This window comes from Calidris pugnax, unplaced genomic scaffold (genome assembly GCF_001431845.1).
Source record: "Calidris pugnax isolate Ruff unplaced genomic scaffold, ASM143184v1 scaffold183, whole genome shotgun sequence".
Taxonomy (NCBI): Eukaryota; Metazoa; Chordata; class Aves; order Charadriiformes; family Scolopacidae; genus Calidris; species Calidris pugnax.
Window position 1 is genome coordinate 2,731,222 of NW_015090930.1, and position 21,750 is coordinate 2,752,971.

The window sequence follows — 21,750 nt, forward strand, 5'->3', positions numbered from 1 at the left end:
AGTGTTAAATACTTCCTCAGCTAAATAAAAGTAGTTTCATTAAGAAGTAAAACATGCCCACAGTGTTGTGCTGGGCAATCAGTACACCATTATAGGAGGTGATGGGCACATTGTTTAGTGGAGGTGCTTTGGGTATGCCAAGATAGCCCATCTTACAGGTATATCTAAATATTCTGGGTACCTGTGTTCTGATTGAAATAAATTGCATTGACTTAAGCAGAATACGTCTTTGCTCCAATTTTAAGTGTCATTTGCAATTACTCCAGATAACTATTCCAGTTCAAATTCATACCGTGATTTATCTCAGTATAGCTTTTGTCTGCTGTCGTGGAAATGGTACTATTACATTTGCAGGGGAGGGTTACAGGTTTATATTTCAAACCAGAACGTTGGGATCAAGGCTAGCAGTAGTCTTTATTGATAACTCCTATCGTATTTTGGATGGAACATTACACAGAGGTTCATTTTACTAATATTCAAGTGGCTGTTCAGTTAAGAGCTGCAGGTGACAATTCTTACACAAAGGTAGGAATTCTGTTGAACAGTATTCATACATTCAAGAAAAGTAATCTCATGTCCAAGGGTGTGCCTGAATAATGCAGAATAGCTGCTAAGGTTGTAAAAGAAGGCTTAATTCATTATTATGAAGTGCACGGACTTACTTTTTGTATAGATGGTTTAACCATTCATGCATAGCCAATTTTCCTCTGTATGATGCTTATTGAAACACTTCTGGTTTGTTCTGATTATAATTGTTCTGATTATAATTTTTCATGCACTTGATGGAATGTCATTTGCTGAAGATTTTTTTTGACCAGGAGTGCATACCTGTACCTATATAAATGGAACACTGACAGCTGGCTGGCCAATAGATCTAAAGTATTCTTTGCAACTTTTAATGCTAGAGGTTCCTTTCACTTGTGTTTGAATGTAATTTTTGGCTTGCAGTTTCATAAACACTTAAAAGCATTTGAACCATATTCACTGTATTCACAGTGAAGACAAAAAAAAAAAAAGGGTGATGGGGGGACGTCTTCGGACTTGCAGTCAGTTTAGGAAAAATCCTCTGCATTTCACGTTTCTGTGGTTGTGAATTTGCATCTTGCTCAAGGCTGAGATAGACTTGAAAGCCTTTATGATTGCCTGTGTCTTCCAGTTTATGCTAACTGAGATAGTATTCCTAGGAGGCAAATAGACACAGTAGCTGTGAGTTGCCCATTGACCTCGGCCACAAAGCTGTCATTTTGCAGCTGTGAATTGGACATATTTCCAAGATCTGGTGACTTGCACCACCAAGCTGCCAGTGGGCCCAGCACGCTGTTGACTCTTTCATGGGTATCTCTTGCTTTCCAATCATCTCCATGAGAAAGGCAACTTAACTTGTACCTGTGGCAAGCACTCTTCCTGGGAGCAGGATGGAAGGGTCAAGGACAGGGTCCAGTTTATGGCCAAGGGATGGCCATCAACACAATTGCCTGGTGAATTAGGCAGATTGCTGCAAGTGCCAAATATCCCCGTGGGCCACTTTGATGCATCTCCCCAGCCTGGTTGAAGTGTTGAGGTCTTGCCCAGCTGGTTTCAAAAGAGATGTATGAGTTAAAGTTCAACCCGGCTGCCAGTTTGGCCCACTGCCAGCTTTTCCGGTTGCTCTCTGTTCCACCTGCTTTTCACAGCACTTGCACCAGCAGGGCTGAGATGCTAATTGCACTAATCTAGTGAAAGGAGTAACCAAGAGCGGTAGGTGAGCTGGGGAGTGGATTAGAAGGAGAAAAGGTAGGGCATAAACCTGCCCAGGGAAAGGTGATTGCCTGGGGGTAAGCAGAAATAGCACCGGATGGATCAGGTCGATTGGAGCAGAAACTTCAGTTCTTGTTTCTCTTCTGATTCCCACCGGCTATTTCTGGTCATCTGCATCCTAAATCACCTGTGGCAGAGAAGGCCGACAGCATAAAAGGAAGCGGTGAGTAACTGGGGAATGAGGAATGATGATCAGAAGAGTACAAGGATGGCTGATGTCTTGCAAGCTGATAGAAAGGTATGAGGACAAAAGGAATGATTTCTGTGAGAATGGTAATATAACCACAGTGTAAAAAAAAGAAGGGGATAAAGAGGTAATATGCCAAATAGTTGGTGTATTGGATATAAGTTTTTCCTGACAGAAGAATTTAAGGTGGCTTACCTCTTCATTTGCCATTAATTTTTCCATGTTACAGAATAGTATTTCTTAGTTTATAGTGTTTATGGGGTTAACCTTTAGTGTACAGGGAGAACTAAGCTTGTACTCCAAGCACATGAATGTGTAGCAATACCCACAAAGCATAGGAGTGTTGAGTAAATATTTTGCTTCTACATTTGCATAGTATTGAAAACCCAGAAAAAGTCAAATGCAGAACCTTGGAAACAAGTTACTAACAGTTTAGGTAGTAGGTGAGTCTAGGTAGTTTGCATACAGGAGCTTAAAAAGAGCCAGGTAATGAGCTTTATTTAAATACATCATGTAAGGTTTTGGAAGTTCTAGAGGACAAGGGGAAAAACTACTCTCTTTTTTTTTTTTTTTTTTTTTTTTTTTTTTTTTAAAGGAAAGTAGACAGATAAAAGATCATTTCTGTATGATCAAATCTGAGATCACACCTCTGAAAAGAAACGTATGTTCTCTGTGCATAGAGGCTGGTAGACCACTCCAGGGAACAGCACGGTGGATTTAGCTGCAGTCTTTTTCATATTAACATCAATTCTTAAATACATTGCTGTGGTACGAAAGCATGCTGGGACCCCTTGATGTGTAAAAAGGGGAATATTAGAAAAGGATCAAGTTATGTTACTTCTTTGACATTGTCATGACTGCTTTCAGAATATTGTTTTTTTTTTTTTTTTTTTTTTTTTTTTTTAAAGGAAAGTAGACAGATAAAAGATCATTTCTGTATGATCAAATCTGAGATCACACCTCTGAAAAGAAACGTATGTTCTCTGTGCATAGAGGCTGGTAGACCACTCCAGGGAACAGCACGGTGGATTTAGCTGCAGTCTTTTTCATATTAACATCAATTCTTAAATACATTGCTGTGGTACGAAAGCATGCTGGGACCCCTTGATGTGTAAAAAGGGGAATATTAGAAAAGGATCAAGTTATGTTACTTCTTTGACATTGTCATGACTGCTTTCAGAATATTGTGTGCCAAATTTGATATGCCTAACTGAAGAATTATGTGAATCGAGACAGAGCTCTGACTGATGTCCTGAGAATATGGGACTGGTAGAAAATACAGCTTTTAATATAAGAATTGATGGGAAGGGAATAAGTTTGAATCATCAAATGGGATGTGAGTGCTGACCTTTATTACAGTGAAAAAACTGTGGGAAACGGATCTTTGGTTATACCTGGTGCTTCAGTGTGGCACACACAAGGCATTTCAGGGTCCAAGACTGAAATGTGAAACTGAGCAAACTGAGGCCGTAAGGCAAACATTTAACCACCTCAACAACTTAATTATTTCATTTGGCACTTTAAAGATAGAAACTATATCTTTTTCTGCAAGTTATGTTGCATGTAAGACATGGGCAAGAAGCTTGAAAAGTAGTCTTGTGGATTGTCCTTTGAAAAAGTAAAAATAAAAAAAATTAAAAATATTAGTTATCGATCATTAGTTTCCCATCTAGATTTAATATCTGTATTCACTCTACAAGCAATATGGATCTGGAAACATCTATCCATCTGTAGCATTCGCTTTTCTACCCCATAGTGATTCAGTTTCTTGAGTTTAAATCTATTTTGTTTAAAGGAGCTACCCGTCACTGGACAAGATGTTGTCAGACCAGTTGGTTTTTGCCCCCAGCTGTCTCTGGAGGCCTGGCCCACTAGAAAACTGCAGCTGCTTTTTTTTTTTTTTTTTTTTTGGGTCTCAGTGTTTCACACGTTTGCTTTGACTGGACGACTACAATCTGAAACGCCTTTATTTAGCAGCAAGTGCTCTGGATATAGTTAGAATAAACACTCTAGGTACTGTTTTTTGCTTTATCTCCTCTTCTTTGCTTTTCAGCAAATGAAAAGATTGAAGACATCAATGGCTGCCCCAAAAATAAATCTCAAATGGTAAGTAGTAAAGCGGTCTGTTGTTTGTGTGTACGTGGTTGAGTATCAAGTGAGAGTGTGTAACTTCAATGTCTGAGACTTTTAATAACAATCAACTTCTTTTTTTTTTTTTTTTTTGATGGGTCTCAGTGTTTCACACGTTTGCTTTGACTGGACGACTACAATCTGAAACGCCTTTATTTAGCAGCAAGTGCTCTGGATATAGTTAGAATAAACACTCTAGGTACTGTTTTTTGCTTTATCTCCTCTTCTTTGCTTTTCAGCAAATGAAAAGATTGAAGACATCAATGGCTGCCCCAAAAATAAATCTCAAATGGTAAGTAGTAAAGCGGTCTGTTGTTTGTGTGTACGTGGTTGAGTATCAAGTGAGAGTGTGTAACTTCAATGTCTGAGACTTTTAATAACAATTTTTAATTAGTTTTTCACAGTAGTGAGAGCAAAGGTATAATCTGAAGAACATTAATATTGCAGATCGTGCCTCGCACTCTGCGGTAGTTCAGTTAGGCCTTATCATTTATCTCATACTTATAATCTGTATTATTCTTACACTGGTATTTTATAATATCACATGGTTAAACAGGAATGTACAAAAATAAAATTTTGTTCCTCAATACAGACAGTAGTATTGAAAAAGCAGAAATAGGTATGTGTGTTAAAGTTGGATTAGGAGTTCCTATGTCAAACTCAATTAGGAGTTCCTTATGACAAAGTGACCCGCTTGGTGGCTGAGGGAAAGGCTGTGGATGTTGTTGGCCTGGACTTTAGCAAGGCCTGTGATACGGTCTCCCACAGTGTCCTCCTGGAGAAACTGGCTGCCCGTGGCTTGGACGGGAGGACTCTCCGCTGGGTTAAAAAGTGGCCGGAGGCCGGGCCCAGAGAGTGGTGGGGAATGGAGTGAGATGCAGTTGGCAGCCGGTCCTCAGTGGTGTCCCCCAGGGCTGGGGACTGGGGCCGGTTCTCTGGAACATCCTTCTGAGTGATCTGGAGGAGGGGATGGAGTGCACCCTCAGTCAGAGGGCAGAGGACCCCAAGTTGGGTGGGAGTGTGGCCCTGCTGGAGGGCAGGAAGGCTTTGCAGAGGGGCCTGGACAGGCTGGATGGATGGGTCCAGGCCCATGGGATGAGGTTCCACAAGGCCTAGTGCCGGGTCCTGCCCTTGGGTCCCACCAACCCCCTGCAGCGCTCCAGGCTGGGGGCAGAGTGGCTGGAGCTGCCTGGCAGAAAAGGACCTGGGGGTGTTGGTGGCCTGTGGGCTGAACATGAGCCAGCAGTGTGCCCAGGTGGCCAAGAAGGCCACCAGCATCCTGGCCTGTGTCAGGAACAGCGTGGGGAGTAGGACTCGGGAGGTGATGGTCCCCCTCTGCTCAGGCACTGGTGAGGCCACACCTCGAGGGCGGTGTCCAGTTTTAGGCCCCTTTAGGACAAAAGAGACAATTGAGGTGCTGGAGCGGGTCTGGAGAAGGGCAAGGAAGCTGGTGAGGGGTTTGTAGAATAAGTGTTATGAGGAGAGGCTGATGGGATCTGGGGTTGTTCAGCCTGGAGAAAAGGAGGCTGAGGGGAGACCTTTTCGCTCTCTCCAGCTCCCTGAGAGGAGGGTGTAGCCAGGGGGTGTCAGTCTCTTCTCCCAAGTCACAGGTGACAGGACAAGAGGAAATGGCCTCAAGTTGTGCCAGGGGAGGTTCAGGCAGGATATTAGGAAAATTTTTTTCACGGAAAGGGTTATCAGACATTGGAATGGTCTGTCCAGGAAGGTGGTTGAGGCACCATCCCTGGAGGTGTTCAAAAGACGGGTTGATGTAGTGCTGGAAGATACGATTTAGTGATGGTGCTGCTTTTTGTCTGTTGTGCGGGTGTCTATTTTTGTCAAAGTTAAGTTGATGGTTGGACAAGATGATCTTTAATGTCCCTTCCAACCTAGAAGATTCTGTGATTCTGTGATATCCTTTGAAAAGAAACAAAATAAGTGAGTAAACACACTAAATGAAAAAAAAACTCAAATTGCAGACATCAAGATGTTTTATGTATGCAACTTGTTTTTGACTGATAAGTTTTAATTTGTAGATTAAGTTGTTTTCTATCTTGCTTGCATATAATATTTAAAACTGAAGAACCAGAAATGAGTGCAGTAAAATTAAAAGCATATAGTACCATCAGAGTACACCTGCTGTAAGTATTGGTGAAGCTAAAATTATAGGCAGAACTTAAATAAACAAGAAACTGATTTTTAAAATGCATCCTAGGAAATGATTGTTTAAAATTTATGGTATTTTAAAGAAAGTTATTTCCTTCTGTATCTTGAGAAAAAACTCATTTTGCAATATAAATTCTAAAATCTCCCCTCTGCATTGCAAATGCTTACTTTGGGAAACATGAATATCTGTTCTGTGTGTGAAGCTATTTTAGTGGTTTTCATTTTTATGACTCTGTTCCCAACTGCCCCTATCTCCACCACTGCAACTCGAGCACAACCGCTCACGGAGTTCAGTGAACGATTGACCATTTGATGGGAGTTTGCCATCTGAAGTCAGAAACCACACTGCATTCTGCTGTTCTGTTTTGCCTTCTTGTTTGTTCTTGAAAGTTACCAATCTTGCTTAAACCCGTGGAGCAAGCACTCTGTAAAAAGCCAGCCGTCTAGAAGATTTATCATTGCTGCTTTGTATTGCTTTGAAGAGGTTGGTTGCTATTCTTGCTGTAGCCACAGCAGCTGTCTGGAGTACGAGTATTTGAGGAAATTTTGACAATTACTATGATTTAATGTTCCGCAAGTGTATCCTCAGAACTGAATTTCATTCAGGACTGGAGTCTATAACAAAATCCAGGACATTGTAGCTATAAGTGACTGTAAGTCATTATTCTCAATGCAGGAGCAGTGTTGTTCTGTTGGATAGTCAAATGCACGCTGTAGGTTGCTTACAGAAATCAGATCTGGTTATAATCAGAGGCATGTGGAGGGCATGTACTGGGTCAGGACTTGTGACGAGCGCTGGGAAGAAGCATTTGCTCTGCGATGACTCCTCTGAGGCTCTGATATTATTCTGGTTGCTCATTCGGGAGGGTGGATTGAGTGGGATTGTCCGCCTGAGGCCCATGAGGCCCATGGGATTGTCCTGCTCATGAGGCCCAGTGTATCATTCATAGCTAGGCTTCCCAAGTGGTTTTCCTCGCATGAGAAAAACGACAATTATGCTTATGGCTTGTTTTTGTTATGTGTGCGTGCTTATAGAGCTCTTTATCATCTTGCAATAAGGATACTAAGGCAAGAACATACGTTATCTTCATAGAGGTGGTGTTCACACTATTGCTTGCAGTGTTTATGGAGACAACCCTTCTTCAGGTCTCCTGTGTTGTAGGAAAAATGCATAGAGAGGGTGGAATCAAGGACAGGTAGACTGAAAGGAATACAGAGAAACTGTCTGAGTGGCTAGGAACCAGATTAGGCAAGCTAAAGCCTGGATAGAATTAAAACTGGCTGGGGACATCAAGGACAAAAAGAAAAACTTCTGTATGTCAGAGAGAAAGGCAAGACTAGGGAAGATGTGGGCCCTTTCTAAAAGGAAACAGGAGACCTGGTCATATGGAGAAGGCTGAAGTAACGAAGGAATTTTTTGCCCCAATCTTCACTGTGGAGGGCTCTAACCACACTGCCCAACTTGCAGATCATCAGGTTTGAGACCATCTAAGGAACCTGGAGGTACGTAAGTCCATGGAACCTGATGAAATCCATCCAGAGGTCCTGAGGGAGCTGGTGGATGAAGTTGCTAAGCCGCTTTCCATTACATTTGGGAAGTGGTGTCAGTCTTCCTGACTTTTCACTGACTGGAAAAGGGGAAACACAACCTCCATTTTCAAAAAGGGGAAAAAAGGAAGACCTGGGGAACTACAGGCTGGTCAGTCTCACCTCTGTTCCAAGCGAGATCCTCCTGGAATCTCTGTGAAGGCACGTGGAAAATAAGGAGGTTACTGGTGACAACCAACACAGCTTCACCAAGGGCAAGTCATGCCTGACAAATCTGGTGGCCTTCTACAGTGGTGCTACAGCATTGATAGATAAGGGGAGAGCAAGAGTTGTCATCTACCTGGACTTATGCAAAGCAATTGACGCTGTCCCATATGACATCCTGGTCTCTAAATGGGAAAGGCATGGATTTGATGGATGGACGACTTGGGATAAGGAACTGGGTAGATGGTCTCACTCAAAGGGTTGTGGTCAACAGCTCAATGTCCAGGTGGAAACCAGTGACCAGTGGCATTCTCCAGGGGTCAATACTGGGACCAGTGCTGTTTAACATGAGGAGCTTTTGAGCTTTGGAGTCCTCAACACAGGAAGAACATGGACCTGTTGGAACGGGTCCAGAGGAGGGCCACAAAGATGCTCAGAGGGCTGGAGCACCTCTCCTATGAAGACAGGCTGAGAGAGTTGGCATTGTTCAGCCTGGAGAAGAGAAGGCTCTGGGAAGACCTTATAGCAGCCTTCCAGTACCTGAAGGGAGCCTGCAGGAGAGCTGGGGAGGGACTCTTTATCAGGGAATGTAGTGATAGGACAAAGGGCAGTGGTTTTAAACTGAAAGAGGGGAGATTTGGCTGAGATATTAAGAAGAAATTCTTTACTGTGAGGGTGGTGAGGCACTGGAACAGGTTGCCCAGAGAAGCTGTGGCTGCCCCATCCCTGGAGGGGTTCAAGGCCAGGCTGGATGGGGCTTGGAGCAACCTGGTCTGGTGGGAGGTGTCCCTGCCCAGGGCAGAGGGGTTGGAACTTGATAATCTTTAAGGTCCCTTCCAACCCAAACCATTCTGTGATTCGTATGTTGCGGTGTTTTGGTGCAGGTTTTTTGTTTGTTTGTTTTTTTAAGATACATCAGTCTTCATCCTTTGCATTTTAATGCAGTTTCCTTTTAATTATATCTTACAGGCATCCTCCAGAGTGTGGGAACTGGTGTTTGCTACTTTGGTTTTAGAGGGGTGGCAGAAGCGAGGCTACCCAGTCAGGTTGAACACTTAACCAGCTGATGTCTAGTCTTATTTTTTCAGATGAAGCTTTCAGTTGCATCTCAATACTGTAGTTTCTGTAAGGTGGCCATCACAGATGAGTAGATTGGGGGGGGGGGCAGGAAGAGGAAAAAAAGGTGCCGTAAATGAAGATTTAGCCTTGGTCATTAAGTAGAAATACAACAGTGCTTAGATGGAAGCCTCCTGCCATCATCCTTCCCCCTGTGGGCAGTTGTCTCGTTTGTAGATTCACTGTGCCATGAGCAGAGACACGTGAGCTGAATTGTGAAGAGCCGGTTCATGTCCAGCCAGATGTATCAGCTTAGAAAGCTGGAGCAAATATGTGTCCTCCAAGCCCATTGAAAGGGGGTGTGAAAGCAAATATATTTGCTTCCATGTGGCATAGTCCTAAGCCAGTAAAGCCTGCCAAACCTTACAGAGCTCAACATGGAGCCAGATCAGGTCTTTTTGCATTGTTGTTCCCATTGCTACACTGTTGGAGAGCATCATACAAATTTGCCTAGATTGAGCATTAGAGACAGCTTGGGTCTGTCAGGCTCAAAGCCAGTGCTAATAAGCCTTGTCAAATTAAGTTTAGTTCTGCAGAACCATTTGGGACCATCCGTGTTTATCAACTTAGTCCCAAAGGCAGAAATGACATGACAAGGACCCCCACTGGCTCCATGAAAAATCACTTGGGTGGGACCCTATCCCCCCTCGTCATCTTGTCTGGGTTTCTCTGCTGTGGGGGAGCGTATCCCTGTCTTCCTTTGCTCCAGATAAGAATTGGCTGGCTTTTATATAAATCTGTTATAGACTATTCTATATCTTGTCCTCTGCATAAGTACTGTTTCAGGGTGGGGTTTTTCTTCCAAACCTCTACGTTTTAGTCCTGTAGATATTCCTCTAAACAAAAGCCTCTCATTATGATGATTAATTCCAGCTGGCAGGCAGAAAATTCTGTGGGTAATAGAGGAGGTAATTGTATGGAGCATAGGCTCTGGGACCAAGAAGATTTGGAGGCTGTCACCATAAACTGCATTTAGGTTTTTAGGATGAAGCACAAGAAAATATTGATGTGTTTCTTGAGAAGAGGTGAAACAAGATTGTTTTCCTCTCCTGCACACTCCTGAAAAAAAGACTGAGCTCAATAAACCTGGGTAGGGCTGTCTCTGCTGATATTGTTTGGTTATAGAAAAACAGAGATCTTCTGTCTGTCTGTCTTTCTGCTTGATTCCTGTTTAGAGCTCAACATTTGGCATCCTGCAGCATCTGGAATGTGCAGGAGGTACTGTTGAGTCCATTCCCTTCTAGGTCGTGTAGATGATTCGTACTGATGTGGGTGACTTTGCAAGTGTTGAATATTACCTGTTGTAATAGGGTCCATATCACTTTGTAAAATGATAAAGTAAACAAACCAAAAATAGAGTCCTTAAGTGAGTTGTTGTATCTTATATGTCAAGTCTGACTGTAATGGCAGCCTGTAGAAATCTTGTTCTACAGGGGCTGTGCTCTGTCTGTGTCGAAATATGGTGTGTAAAAAGAGTCACAGGTTTTGAAGGAAGTTTCACAGCAACGTTTTAGCACAGTACAACTGAGCATTTGATTATCTTGTATATTAGTGTATTCTTTTTGCATAGCATGGCCAGGAGAGAGAGGGAGGGAGGTCGTTGTGTTACCTATTATGTGCAAGTGATAAATCATAACCGATGAGATAATGGGAAAGATTAGATGATATAAGAAAAAGGCAAAGGGCAAGATGTTTGAAAGATTGGAGCATTAAAGTGGAGAGTGAGGCAAAGGAGAGAGAAGATCCATATCAGCTAGAATAGCAGTGACTGGGGAGAGAGCTGAGTAAGAAAAGTTAATTTTTAAAATGTGGACTTGAAGACAAAGAAGAGAGGAGATACTTGCCAGTGAAGGGATGTTTTGGCAGACACCGGCAACAGCTGAAACACAAGTGAAGATGGGACTGGAAGAAGGGGTAGAAGAAGTAGCAGCAAGTTGTCTTCTAGGAGAGGTAGAGGGGGTTTGCCACCTTGAATGTGAAGGTAAGAAATACTGAATGTGGCAGTGGAAAGCAATAAGACATATCTCTATATTTAAGAAAGAAGTATGAGAAAAGACAAATGAGAAAATAAAATTTATTTTTTTTCCAAGGTTCAACATTTAAAAAAGAAATAAATCACAGATTCTGATACTGTACAAAGAACTGAAATGTTAGGTGTGAAGGTCTGAGAAGTCTGATAGCGCGTTACCCTTGCTACTGGAGCCTGAAAGAGTGGAGCGGTAGCAAAGTTGTCAGTGCTGAAAGGGAAGAAGCTGGGGAATCTGTAGGTGGGAAAAACAGACTCTCATCTTCCTATGCTAAGCCTGGGGAAGTTGTGGGACACCCAAGACAGGAATTTGAAGCAATCGAAGAGGGAATATAGGCTGGAGCAACACCACAGTTCTCTCCTATAAATAGAGTAGGAAATAACTGTGGTTCTCATGTGGGTTTATGGTTGGGTTTTATTGTTTTTAAGGGCAATTGCTTTGTGCGTGTAAGAATCTGTGTTATAAAATAGCAAAGAGGGTATTTATTTTTTGTGTGTGCTGACCAGAAGTTTTTCAAGAATCATCTCTCTCTGATGCAGGTGTATCAAGCTGTACTACTAAAATAATACTGTTCAGTCTTTCTGCTGGCACACATAAAGGGTCTTGTAGTGCAACATGGGGCAGAGCCCAAGTTTCTTCCCTTGGACTTCATGAAAGTCGAGCCGAAGGCCGTGCTTTCAATATGATGACTTCATTTGCAAGAGGACCTTACTCCAGTGATGGCAATTTGACTATTATTTCAATATTTGACTCATTTCTTCTATTCTGAAAATGAGCTGTTCTGTAGCGTATGTGACATCCAAAGTCAAAGAACAGTTTGTATGGAAATTCTCCAGGCTGGCAGGGCCCCTGGTTTTAAAGCGAGCAGCACTGGGAGTTTTAATTTAGTTGTTAGAGCCAGGTGTCTACTTCCCTCCACAGTGTGACCCTTGCCAGCTTCATCTCCTACTCTATGAATCTTTTTTTATTTGAGAAATGAGGATGAGATGTTGAAATCTTCATTAATATTTGTGTGTATGGCATAAGCTGTGTGTCTTTCTGTGTTCTTTTTCTCAAGGAATTGAGATAATAAATGTGAATGCTGGTGTGATGTAGCCCTTACTTAAAGGGTATAGCTGGGTACACATCCATGAGTTGGTTGGCAGGAATAATATGAGCTGAAACCATCTGCATCGCCTGAGCATCCCTGTGGGTGTAATATATACTAAATGGGTGAGCTGATGTGTTTAGTATTAATAACTAAAAATGACTGCTGTAAAAAATAAAGAAAAAAAATTTAAATATTCTTAGTTGCTTCTATTTTTCTCATGGAAAATAATTCTATCTTTGCTCTTCAAGAGCAGGCATCCACTTTAGCCGTGTTCCTCTAAAGATTTTTGAGCTTTTTTCTGCACCCAGTGTTGTCTCAACGTTGCCATAGCTACCTGCAATAAATCTGCAGGGCTGTTCCTCCAGCCCCTCCGGGTTGGTGGGGCTGAAGTCTGGTCGATCGCCTGCCCGTTCCCCAGAGCCAAGGCGGACTCTGCTGCTGGGGCATGTGCTGCTAATTCAAGGGAGCAGCTCCGCCGGGGAGATCAAAAGCATCACAAGCATATTTATTATTTTTTTTTCCCCTCTGCAAATTCCTTTTGGAAACATCCCAGTGGTTAAATATAGCCGTACATTTTCAAGTAATCCTCTTCTGAGGTTGTTCTGCGCAATGTAGTAAGGAGAACTTTTCTGTCTTCTGCTCAGCTTCCCCCCTGCTCTGCTTGGGGAGTTTGTGTTTTACTGTCAGTGCATGTTTAGAAATTTAATCTCTTTTAATGTTACTATAGTAACAAATGGGCATCTTTTGGCCCTAGCCCATGGTATTTTTCTTGGCAGCTGAAGGGAGGGGAGGATGTTACCCGGAGCCGTCCCAGACTGGCCAGTGGCAGACACCAGCTCAGCTCCTTCAACGGCCTGTGAAGGCACTCAGCCAAGTACTGGGTTTAGGAATGTTTATTTTCTCTAAGCTTCCTGTGTTTCTGTTGATCATGAACGAAACTGTGTTGTCACATTGACAAGAATGATTTACTGCAGAGGTGGTCTGCCAGGTTACATGTACTTAGATGTCCTTGTTCTTCCCTTTATAATGACTTTTATATTGCTCCTAGATAAATTCGTTTCACTGTCTCTGTTGTTTGTTTTTTTTTTCCCCAGAGATCCAAACGGTCGTTATGCCATTGTGCATACCATTTGTGTTTTGTTGTCAGTGAGACAGGCCTGGTAGGATCATAGATCATAGGATCTACAACTACCTGAAAGGAGGTTATAGAGAGGTGGGTGTTGGCCTCTTCTCCCAAGGGAATAATGACAGGCCCAGAGGAAATGGTCTGAAGTTGGAGCAGGGGAGGTTTAGATTAGATATTAGGAAAGATTGCTTCACTGAGAGGGTGGTCAGGCACCGGAATGGCCTGCCCAGGGAGGTGGTGGAGTCACCATCCCTGGAGGGATTTAAGAAACGTGTAGATGTTGCACTTCAGGGCATGCTTTGGTGGCCAAGATTGTGGGGGTCATATGTGTGTGTGTGGTTGGACTTGGTGATCTCAGAGCTCCTTTCCAATCATGAAGATTCTGTGATTCTCTGATAGGTTTCTGTGTTCCAAAGCTTGCAGTTTAAATAAAACTACAAGTCACCCTCTCATCCCCGCCATCACCCTGCACAGAAAATAACATGACAAATAGAGCTAGACTGGATTGGGAAAGGCCAATATGCACATCCCCCTGCCATAAGGCACTAAACAGATAATTCCAGATTTCTTCCGCTTGCAGAGATGGGAGATATGGCAGTATGTGCATGTTCTTCTGTCCATTGAGTGGATGTAGGTGGTATCTTTGGAGACATTGCTGATGACAGTCTGTCATTCCCATAAGGGATCATCTTTGTGGTCTCCACTGGTGTGCTCCAGTTCTTTGCCTTCTACAGTGATGCAAGAACTTGAATCTGGCTCTGGAATGGTGTGGAATTCGATAAAGAGCAACAGAGGAAAGGTCATTCTTATGGAAAAACTGGAAGATGTAAGCTTAACTATAAAGACAGAATTAGATTCTATTTGATCATATATTTCACTGTTAAACTGAATTATCACATTTTGAAATCTTTTTTCAGGATATGTGGTACTAAATTCTTGACTCTTGAATACCTGAAACATCGTAGGTTTTACAAAGCATTTTACAGCCCAGAGAACTAAACTTTTTTCATATGTGTCTTGTTATGAATCTTTGACTTCCAGCCTTTGCTCATACACTCTGTGTGATAGTGGTTATTTCAATTAATTAGACTATGAAGGTAATGCATATGCAGAAAATGTTATTCTTTTAATGTAGGATTATTTTTGTATATTTAAAGAGCATTAGTGTGCTTGTCCTAAGCAATTCTGCGGGACAATTTCAGTAGGAGGTGTTATCCGGGACCCAGGTGCAAGGAAGGAGGGGGCCACATACGTGTTGGTGTTCCTCCAGCCACCAGAATAAATCAGTTGGGAACAGGTGAAGCTGTGACCCTCAGGCCTCCAGACAGAAGTATGTGTGTCGGCCGGGATGGAGGGGACATGCCGCGCCTGGGAACGGGCTGTGGCCATAGCTCCCTTCCCAGGGATTGTTTTTAGAAAGGAACAACTGTCCGTGACTGTGTTGCGAGAGTTCCTTCACGTGACGCAGCTCTGGGATGACCATTACTTGTTATTTATTGTGTGTATTTGAATAAATGAAACCAGGTCATTTGCTGGCGTGCTGGCATCCCACTCACTGAAATTGAGAATCTGTAATTTACTTGCATTACTTAAAATTAATTTTCAATTGGCAGACTCTTATTTTTGTAATTAATCATTTAATAGAGTGCAGCAGTATCAATGCAGGACATCTTTCCGAGGTAAAAGCTCTGCTTGTGATAGAATGTTCTGTGTAGTTCTTTCTACAGGAGTTTTGTTAAATTCTGGATTCTTGCTGCAAATTCAAGTTAATGATACACAGAGCCTTCAACACTTGAGCTAGTATTTGAGGATATTCCCCAGTGTACAAGAGCCAGTGCTTACTGCAGTGAGAGGTTTTAGTGTCAGTCCTTCCTTTTAAGCATTTCTGTTCTTTTAAAAATACTATTTAATGTAGAATTCAAGGATGCTTTGGGAAGAAGTCTATCTTCGCTAGAAAATGATCATATTTTACTCTTAATCCCAACTGCACAGCACTCGAAACATAATTTTCAGTCTGGAAGCCCCAAGTAGAAAAGGGTCTCCTGTGAATGGCCAGGGAGGGTGGAAATGAAGGATTCATCAGATTCGTTACCTGCCTCGTTATCCGTGTGCTGAGCGCAGCCAGGATTTCTCTCCATCTCTTCCTGTCTTCAGTTGTACGTAAGCAGAGATTTAATGCCAATAATGTACAGTGTGTGGTGTGTGCTAAAGCCTAGTCAAGTGTCTATTGAGACCAGCTGAGAGTTTCATCTATACCCTAAATTAATGATTCTCTAGAGGCAGGAGACTCTTGTCAATATTTGTTTTGCAAAGTTGAAATTCTTGTTGCTTAACTAATCATAATTTAGGCTGTCTCAAGATTTCAAATTAGGTTAATGCCTAAGCTGTACTTTTCTTTAAAAACCCCAAAATAATGTAGTTGTAGTAGAGAGGGTCAACTCTTCACATACATGTGAAAACAGTGTACCCATGATAACAGATTTTTTTATTCTATGTCTGGATTTGTTACAACCAGGCTTCAGAATATGGATAAGCTTTATTTGCCCTTACGTTACTTGTGTTATTTCAGTTCTAAAATATACACCAAGTTCTGTCAAAATCCTGAAACTTAATTTGGAGAGACGTTTTTATCTGAACAATCAGGAACAGCATATGAACACTTGGAACAGTTTTGGTTTTTTTTAAAAAAGGGGACATTTTGATTGGGATAACTACAAATGAAGATGTATGTTAAACAAAGCAATAATAGTTATTATTTAGATCCTTCTGGAGAAAATGGAATTTGCAATTTTGCCTTGGTATTTCTTATAAATAATTATGTTTAGGAAATAGTGCAAATGAGACGCTATTTGAAGAACGTGACCTCCCTCCCACAAAACTCCGGGGTTGAAAGGATTGTCAATGTAATGACTTAAGATTTAAAGGCTCTTCCTACACTTTGACATAAAAATATGGAGCATAAAAGCTTGATCTGAAAATACAGACAAAAAATATATTTGCCTGAAGTAACAGCTTGCTGTAAACAGCTTGTGGTTGGTTTTTTCCTTGTGCATGGGTTGCATGTGAAGTCTGCTGGAGTATCACATAGGAATTTGTGAAACTTTAAAAACTTTCACATGAAATCAATCTTATTTTTCCTTCTTTGAAAATTAATATGCTGGTCTTAACATGGAGCCTCAAGTTAAATGGAAAGCACTGGTTTCAATATAAGTAGTGAGTTTTCTGGATAAGCTCATAAAACCGCCACATCGATCACTGTAAAAGTTGGGAGCAGAGGTCTTGCATCATAACATGAGAAACTTTGCGTGGTTTTTAAGTGGAGGAACCTACAGCAAGTTTAATTCTGATTACTGTTTGAGGAAAAACATCTGTATCGGCCACAAGGGCAGTACTTAGTTATAATTTACCTTGTGTGTTTGACTTGGCAGAGTTGGATGTACAGCTTTGGCTGTAGACAGTTTCCATATTCAAGTCTTTGTCTTCTATAGTCAATGTTCGCTATCGGTGCCTACATATGGGTCTCCATTTACAGGCTGCAGGCTGAGGATCTTTGGGGTTTTTTAGCATCTGGTGTGCCCTGTTCTGCTCATATGGGCCAGAGCATGTTTTCCTAGCTCCTTTTCTTTCTAGCACTGACAAGAATAGAAATTGAAATTGCTATTGTATGGCAAGTACAAAAACTTGCCTGGGTCTGGTGGTCAGTGTTGTCAGAAATGCATAATTACTGTCAGGTACGTTTGAGAACAGAGAGGAATCTGAGTGATATACCTGGGAAAGTAATAGAATCACAGAATCCCATGGGGTTGGAAGGGACCTCTGGAGATCATCTAGTCCAACCCCCCTGCCAAAGCAGGTCCACCCAGAGCAGGTTGCACAGGAATGTGTCCAGGAGGGTTTGGAATGTCTCCAGAGAAGGAGGCTCCACCACCTCCCTGGGCAGCCTCTGCCAGGGCTCTGCCACCCTCACAGGAAAGAAGTTCCTCCTCATGTTTAGGTGGAACTTCTTACATTCAAGTTTTGTGCCCATTTCCTCTTGTCCTGTCCCTGGGCACCACTGAAAAAAGACCAGCCCCATCCTCTTGACACCCTCCCTTGAAGTATTTATAAGCATTGATCAGATCCCCCCTCAGCCTTCTCTTCTCCAGACTAGAAAGACCCAAGTCCTCTCCTCATAAGGGAGATGCTTCAGGCCCCTCATCATCCCCTAACAGTCGAATAAGAATTAAATAAATGTATTCTGATCAACATATAGTAACTCACTGAAGCTGTTAAATTTGTGCCTACTTGAGTTCCATGTGTGTAGAAGCTGGGAGTGTGCAGGTCTGGCGGGAATGAAAATGATGATGTGCAATGGTGTCCTTTACAAAAGTACTTAGAAATCACCAAATATGTGTGACTGCTAGCTTTTAATCCTGCTTTTCCAGCAAGATGCTGAGGGTCTTACTGGTGTAACAAAGCAACTGCTGCTGGCTCTGGTGCTTGGAAGTTATGTGTGTGCAATACTTGTTCGCCGTGGTGCCTCCTGCTCCCATCTTGCCAGGTAGCAAATGCCACCCAGAGATTCCTGTTGAGAGGAAGTTTTCAGGTAGCTGCCTGAAACGTGCATTTTGCCTCTGTGAATATGAGAATGGTAGCCGTGAGACTTGGTACGTTATGCCTGGAACAGATGTTTAACTCTATGGGTGTTTATTTTTTCATATCATTTTCTAATTATAAGAAAGGAGGAGGAGCCCCTGGAGGTGGGCAGCCTCTCAGGTGTGGCCTCAGCCGTCCTCAGTTTATGTTTAGGGACATTTCAGAATAAAACCGTGTCATACAGGCTGTGGGACTGATAATGCACTTCAATAGCTGACTATATCTGAAGTGGTTTATATGCAGCGGTTCAAAATTGCAAATTAGTTTGATGCTTTTAGCCAGGAAGCGTAAGAAGGCAAGGCTCAGTTTTGGACACTGCTGGTATAACGTGTCCGAGTGAGATAGTCATTGTGGGTATCTGTCCTTGGTTTTCCTTCTCCCTTTGCACAGCTTTCCCTTATTTTGGGTAGGTGGGAAGTGAGAGCATCCAACTGACATCGTTCCTGCTTGGCTTCTGCTGTGTTAAATGTTGCTGGCAAAGTAAATGAGAAATTGGAATTGTCAGCCAAAAAAACAATTGTGGCTTGCAGTGAAGAAGAAAATACACACTCCCCTTTGGCAAATCCAGTCCTTTCACATCTGCTTAAAGTGTTTAAGCAATACATGGACTTGGCCAAGAAAGGAACCATAGAATCTCAGTGACGATTTGCTGCTGAATACTGTAATTTCAAGAGGCAGATGTACTTTGTGTCGGAAGTCACCGTGACCCAGGGTCATTAGGTCTTTCCTTAGTCAAGATCTTTCCAGGAACTTCACTTCCATCCTACGCACATGCACCTAAATGGTCTAATTACCCTGCTGCTGCTTCAGAATAGCTTGCTATCTCCAACCCTGTGTGCGCTGGGGTATCTTTCTCCATAAAACAATATTTTCAGATTATAAGCAGCTAGTTCTTATGTTAATATAGCAGGGGGCTGGAGTCAGAATCCATCCTTGGAGCTTTTATAGGTAAAATTCATTAAATGTTACACTGTTGAAAACTCTTCTCTTAAATAGGCCACATGATTTCTGATGTATTAGATTAGTTCAACCAAACTTAGGGTTCTCCACTCAGGCCATTGGCCTCAAAATAGTGTTCACTCCTTAAGCTATTTGACATGTGAAGATTTTGATAGCTTTCTTGTCTTCAGTTTTTATGATGGGAAAAATAGAATCATAGAATCATCTGGGTCAGAAGGGACCTTCAAGGTCATCTAGTCCGACCTCCCCACAGTCAGCAGGGACACCCCCAACTAGACCAGGTTGCCCGGGGCCTCGTCGAGCCTCTCCTTGAATATCTCCAGGGATGGGGCCTCAACCACCTCCCTTGGCAACCTGTTCCAGTGTTTCTCCACCCTCATAGTAAAGAACTTATTCCTAAAATCAGTGGCTGCATCCCAACTATCACTGTTTTCATTCTTAGGACCTTGGGAAGGGGGTAGAAGACAGCTCCCTGGATGAGCATTCAGGGCTTTTGCCTCTTGTGGGACCAAGTGAGTGTGAGCCCTTTTCCACTGGAGCTGGGTAGCATTCACACATCACTCTCATGTGGGCCACCAGCCAGTCGTTGTGTGGGAAGCACACTGCATTGCTAACAACACAAAGTTTTAATCGTTTCAGCTATAGACCAGCATTCTGCGTTTCGCTTTTTTCTTGAATTTCTCCAGATTTCTCTCTGCTTTACTTTTTGGCCTGTATTTTTCCTTCAAAATCAACCAATTGCTTGCATTCTTGTCATTCTGCCATGTGATGACGTTAATATCACAGATGATAATGTGTAAATGTTAACAGAATCATTGATGCTTTTCTGTCCTTCAGTTTTATTTTTTCGGTGGATTTCATGTATGTGCAATGCTGTAAGATCTTATAGTACTTCAGTTTCTGAATGTAAAAAGTTTGCTTTTGCAAGCCTCTATTATTACCCTTTATTTCATCATGCCTGGTTTTAAGTACTGAAATCTATTATTTTCCTGTTTCTATAGTGTTTTGATTCTTAAGAGTTCTTGAATGTAATATCATATGTAAAATAATCATATGTAAATCTATCTAAAGTCATAGATTTTTGGTAGTCCACTTTCTGCAGTCTTTTTTCTGGATTTTATATCTTACTTACGGACCTAAGTAATCTTGTTAGTAGAGGAGAAATCTACACACAACTGTGGAAGACAGGAAGTGTTCTTGAGATGCTGAAGACTTGTTAAGTGTAGGTGGTAGAAGTGGATCGATGCTTTTGTGTGGTATTTATTCTTGAAAAGGCAAACTTTGGCTCTCTGGCAAAGTCCTAAATCACCTCAATAAAACAGCCGTGTTGAAAACTTGAAAGGGTTGTTGAGCACTGATGAAGGAAATGAGTAGAGATTGGCTGTCGTGTCATATTGAACTGTGGATAAACGAACCTTTGAACTTCACCCTGCTACAAGCTTTAAGGTCTGAACATTACAGGAAATGTGTTCTTTGCTATCTCTCTGGGTTTGGAAGTATATAATACTACATATTTTGTAAACTTTGGTATAGTATATCTCAAAGTATAATGAGGTTGATAAAAGTTTTGAGTATGTCAGTGTTTATAATTGTAGAAATCACAATTAGATAATGCCAATAACTTCTTTTTTCCCCTGATAGAAGAGAATGTTTTTATTGCTATAGACAATAAAGGAAAGTACCTTGCTAGAGGTTTTCTGGCATCTTCCCTTGTACTTTTTTTATTACCTTGAGAAGATCGGGAAGCACAGGTCAGGTGCTGGGAGCTCAGCCTCCAGAATGCCACACAGCCCTCACTCGGATATTTTTTCAAAGGCAGGCAAGAGCTGACAGGGAAGCTGGATCTTTCACATTCCTCTTTGATGTCTCCAAACTTCACAGAGGAAAGGCAGTTATGTGATAGTGGCTGTGGGGCCTGGCATCTGTCTACTTCCTAATCTATAAAGTGAAAGTGTTGGTTGATTGTGATGCTTTTGGAATCAATAAATTAATGTTTGCAAGATGTTCGAACACAGAGACCTTATTTTATCACTTACTGATTACCACGATAAAAGCAAAAATTGCTGAGTGGTATATGCAGGTGTCTTCTGTGTAACCACACGTGAAACACATGGTATTTCCTAAAATGTTGTTCCTTTGCAGCTTCTAGAGGTGTCTAAGGGTGGGCTTCTGCATAGAAGTGCTGTGGTTCAGGGGGGCTGGCATCTCTCTGCAACTTCAGCATATGACAGCAGAGCTTTGGTGGTAGCTCGGTGGGCAGCTAGGTGTGAAGCCACTGCAAGTTCTCTGTTGTCATGTTGAGATATGGGGGAAAAATGCCTGACTGACCCAATCCTTGTGGAGTTTACATTGTTAGGCAGGATTTGAATGCAGTCTGTATATAGCAGCTGTAGGTGCTAACAGTCAGACCTGTGGTGCAGAAGACCCTACCTGATCAAAACTCCTTTTATCCCGTGCGATTTAGTGCCGTTGTACCATGTCTCTGAAGGGCAGGGTTTGCCCCACAGAGAGCAACTAGCCACGTCTGTCATCTCTGTCACGCAGAGGATGTTGCGAGTGACCATTTTTCAGATTCCAGCTGAGGTTTCCAGTTACGGGTTTTTATATTTGACTGCTTTTGTGGCTGGAAACTTTTGCCAGCTGTCAGCTTAAGAGCAAGTGGTGATCTGCCTTCTCGAGCAAATGTGGCCTCCGTGTTTATTTTCGGTTTCATGTTTGTTATACTTACTGTAGGTTAAAAATCCTGGCGTAATATCCTTGACCC

At 42.2% G+C, this 21,750-nt stretch overlaps 1 protein-coding gene across 3 annotated transcripts in view; it reads left to right on the plus strand.

Moving 5' to 3' along the window:
- Window positions 1-21,750, plus strand: part of NAV2 (neuron navigator 2) — a 429,887-nt gene that overhangs the window by 262,270 nt on the left and 145,867 nt on the right. For all 3 annotated transcript variants that reach the window (XM_014951613.1, XM_014951611.1, XM_014951612.1), the window contains exon 3: window positions 4,038-4,090. In XM_014951613.1, coding sequence (XP_014807099.1) covers window positions 4,038-4,090 — 53 coding nt within the window. The remainder of the gene's footprint in view (window positions 1-4,037; window positions 4,091-21,750) is intronic.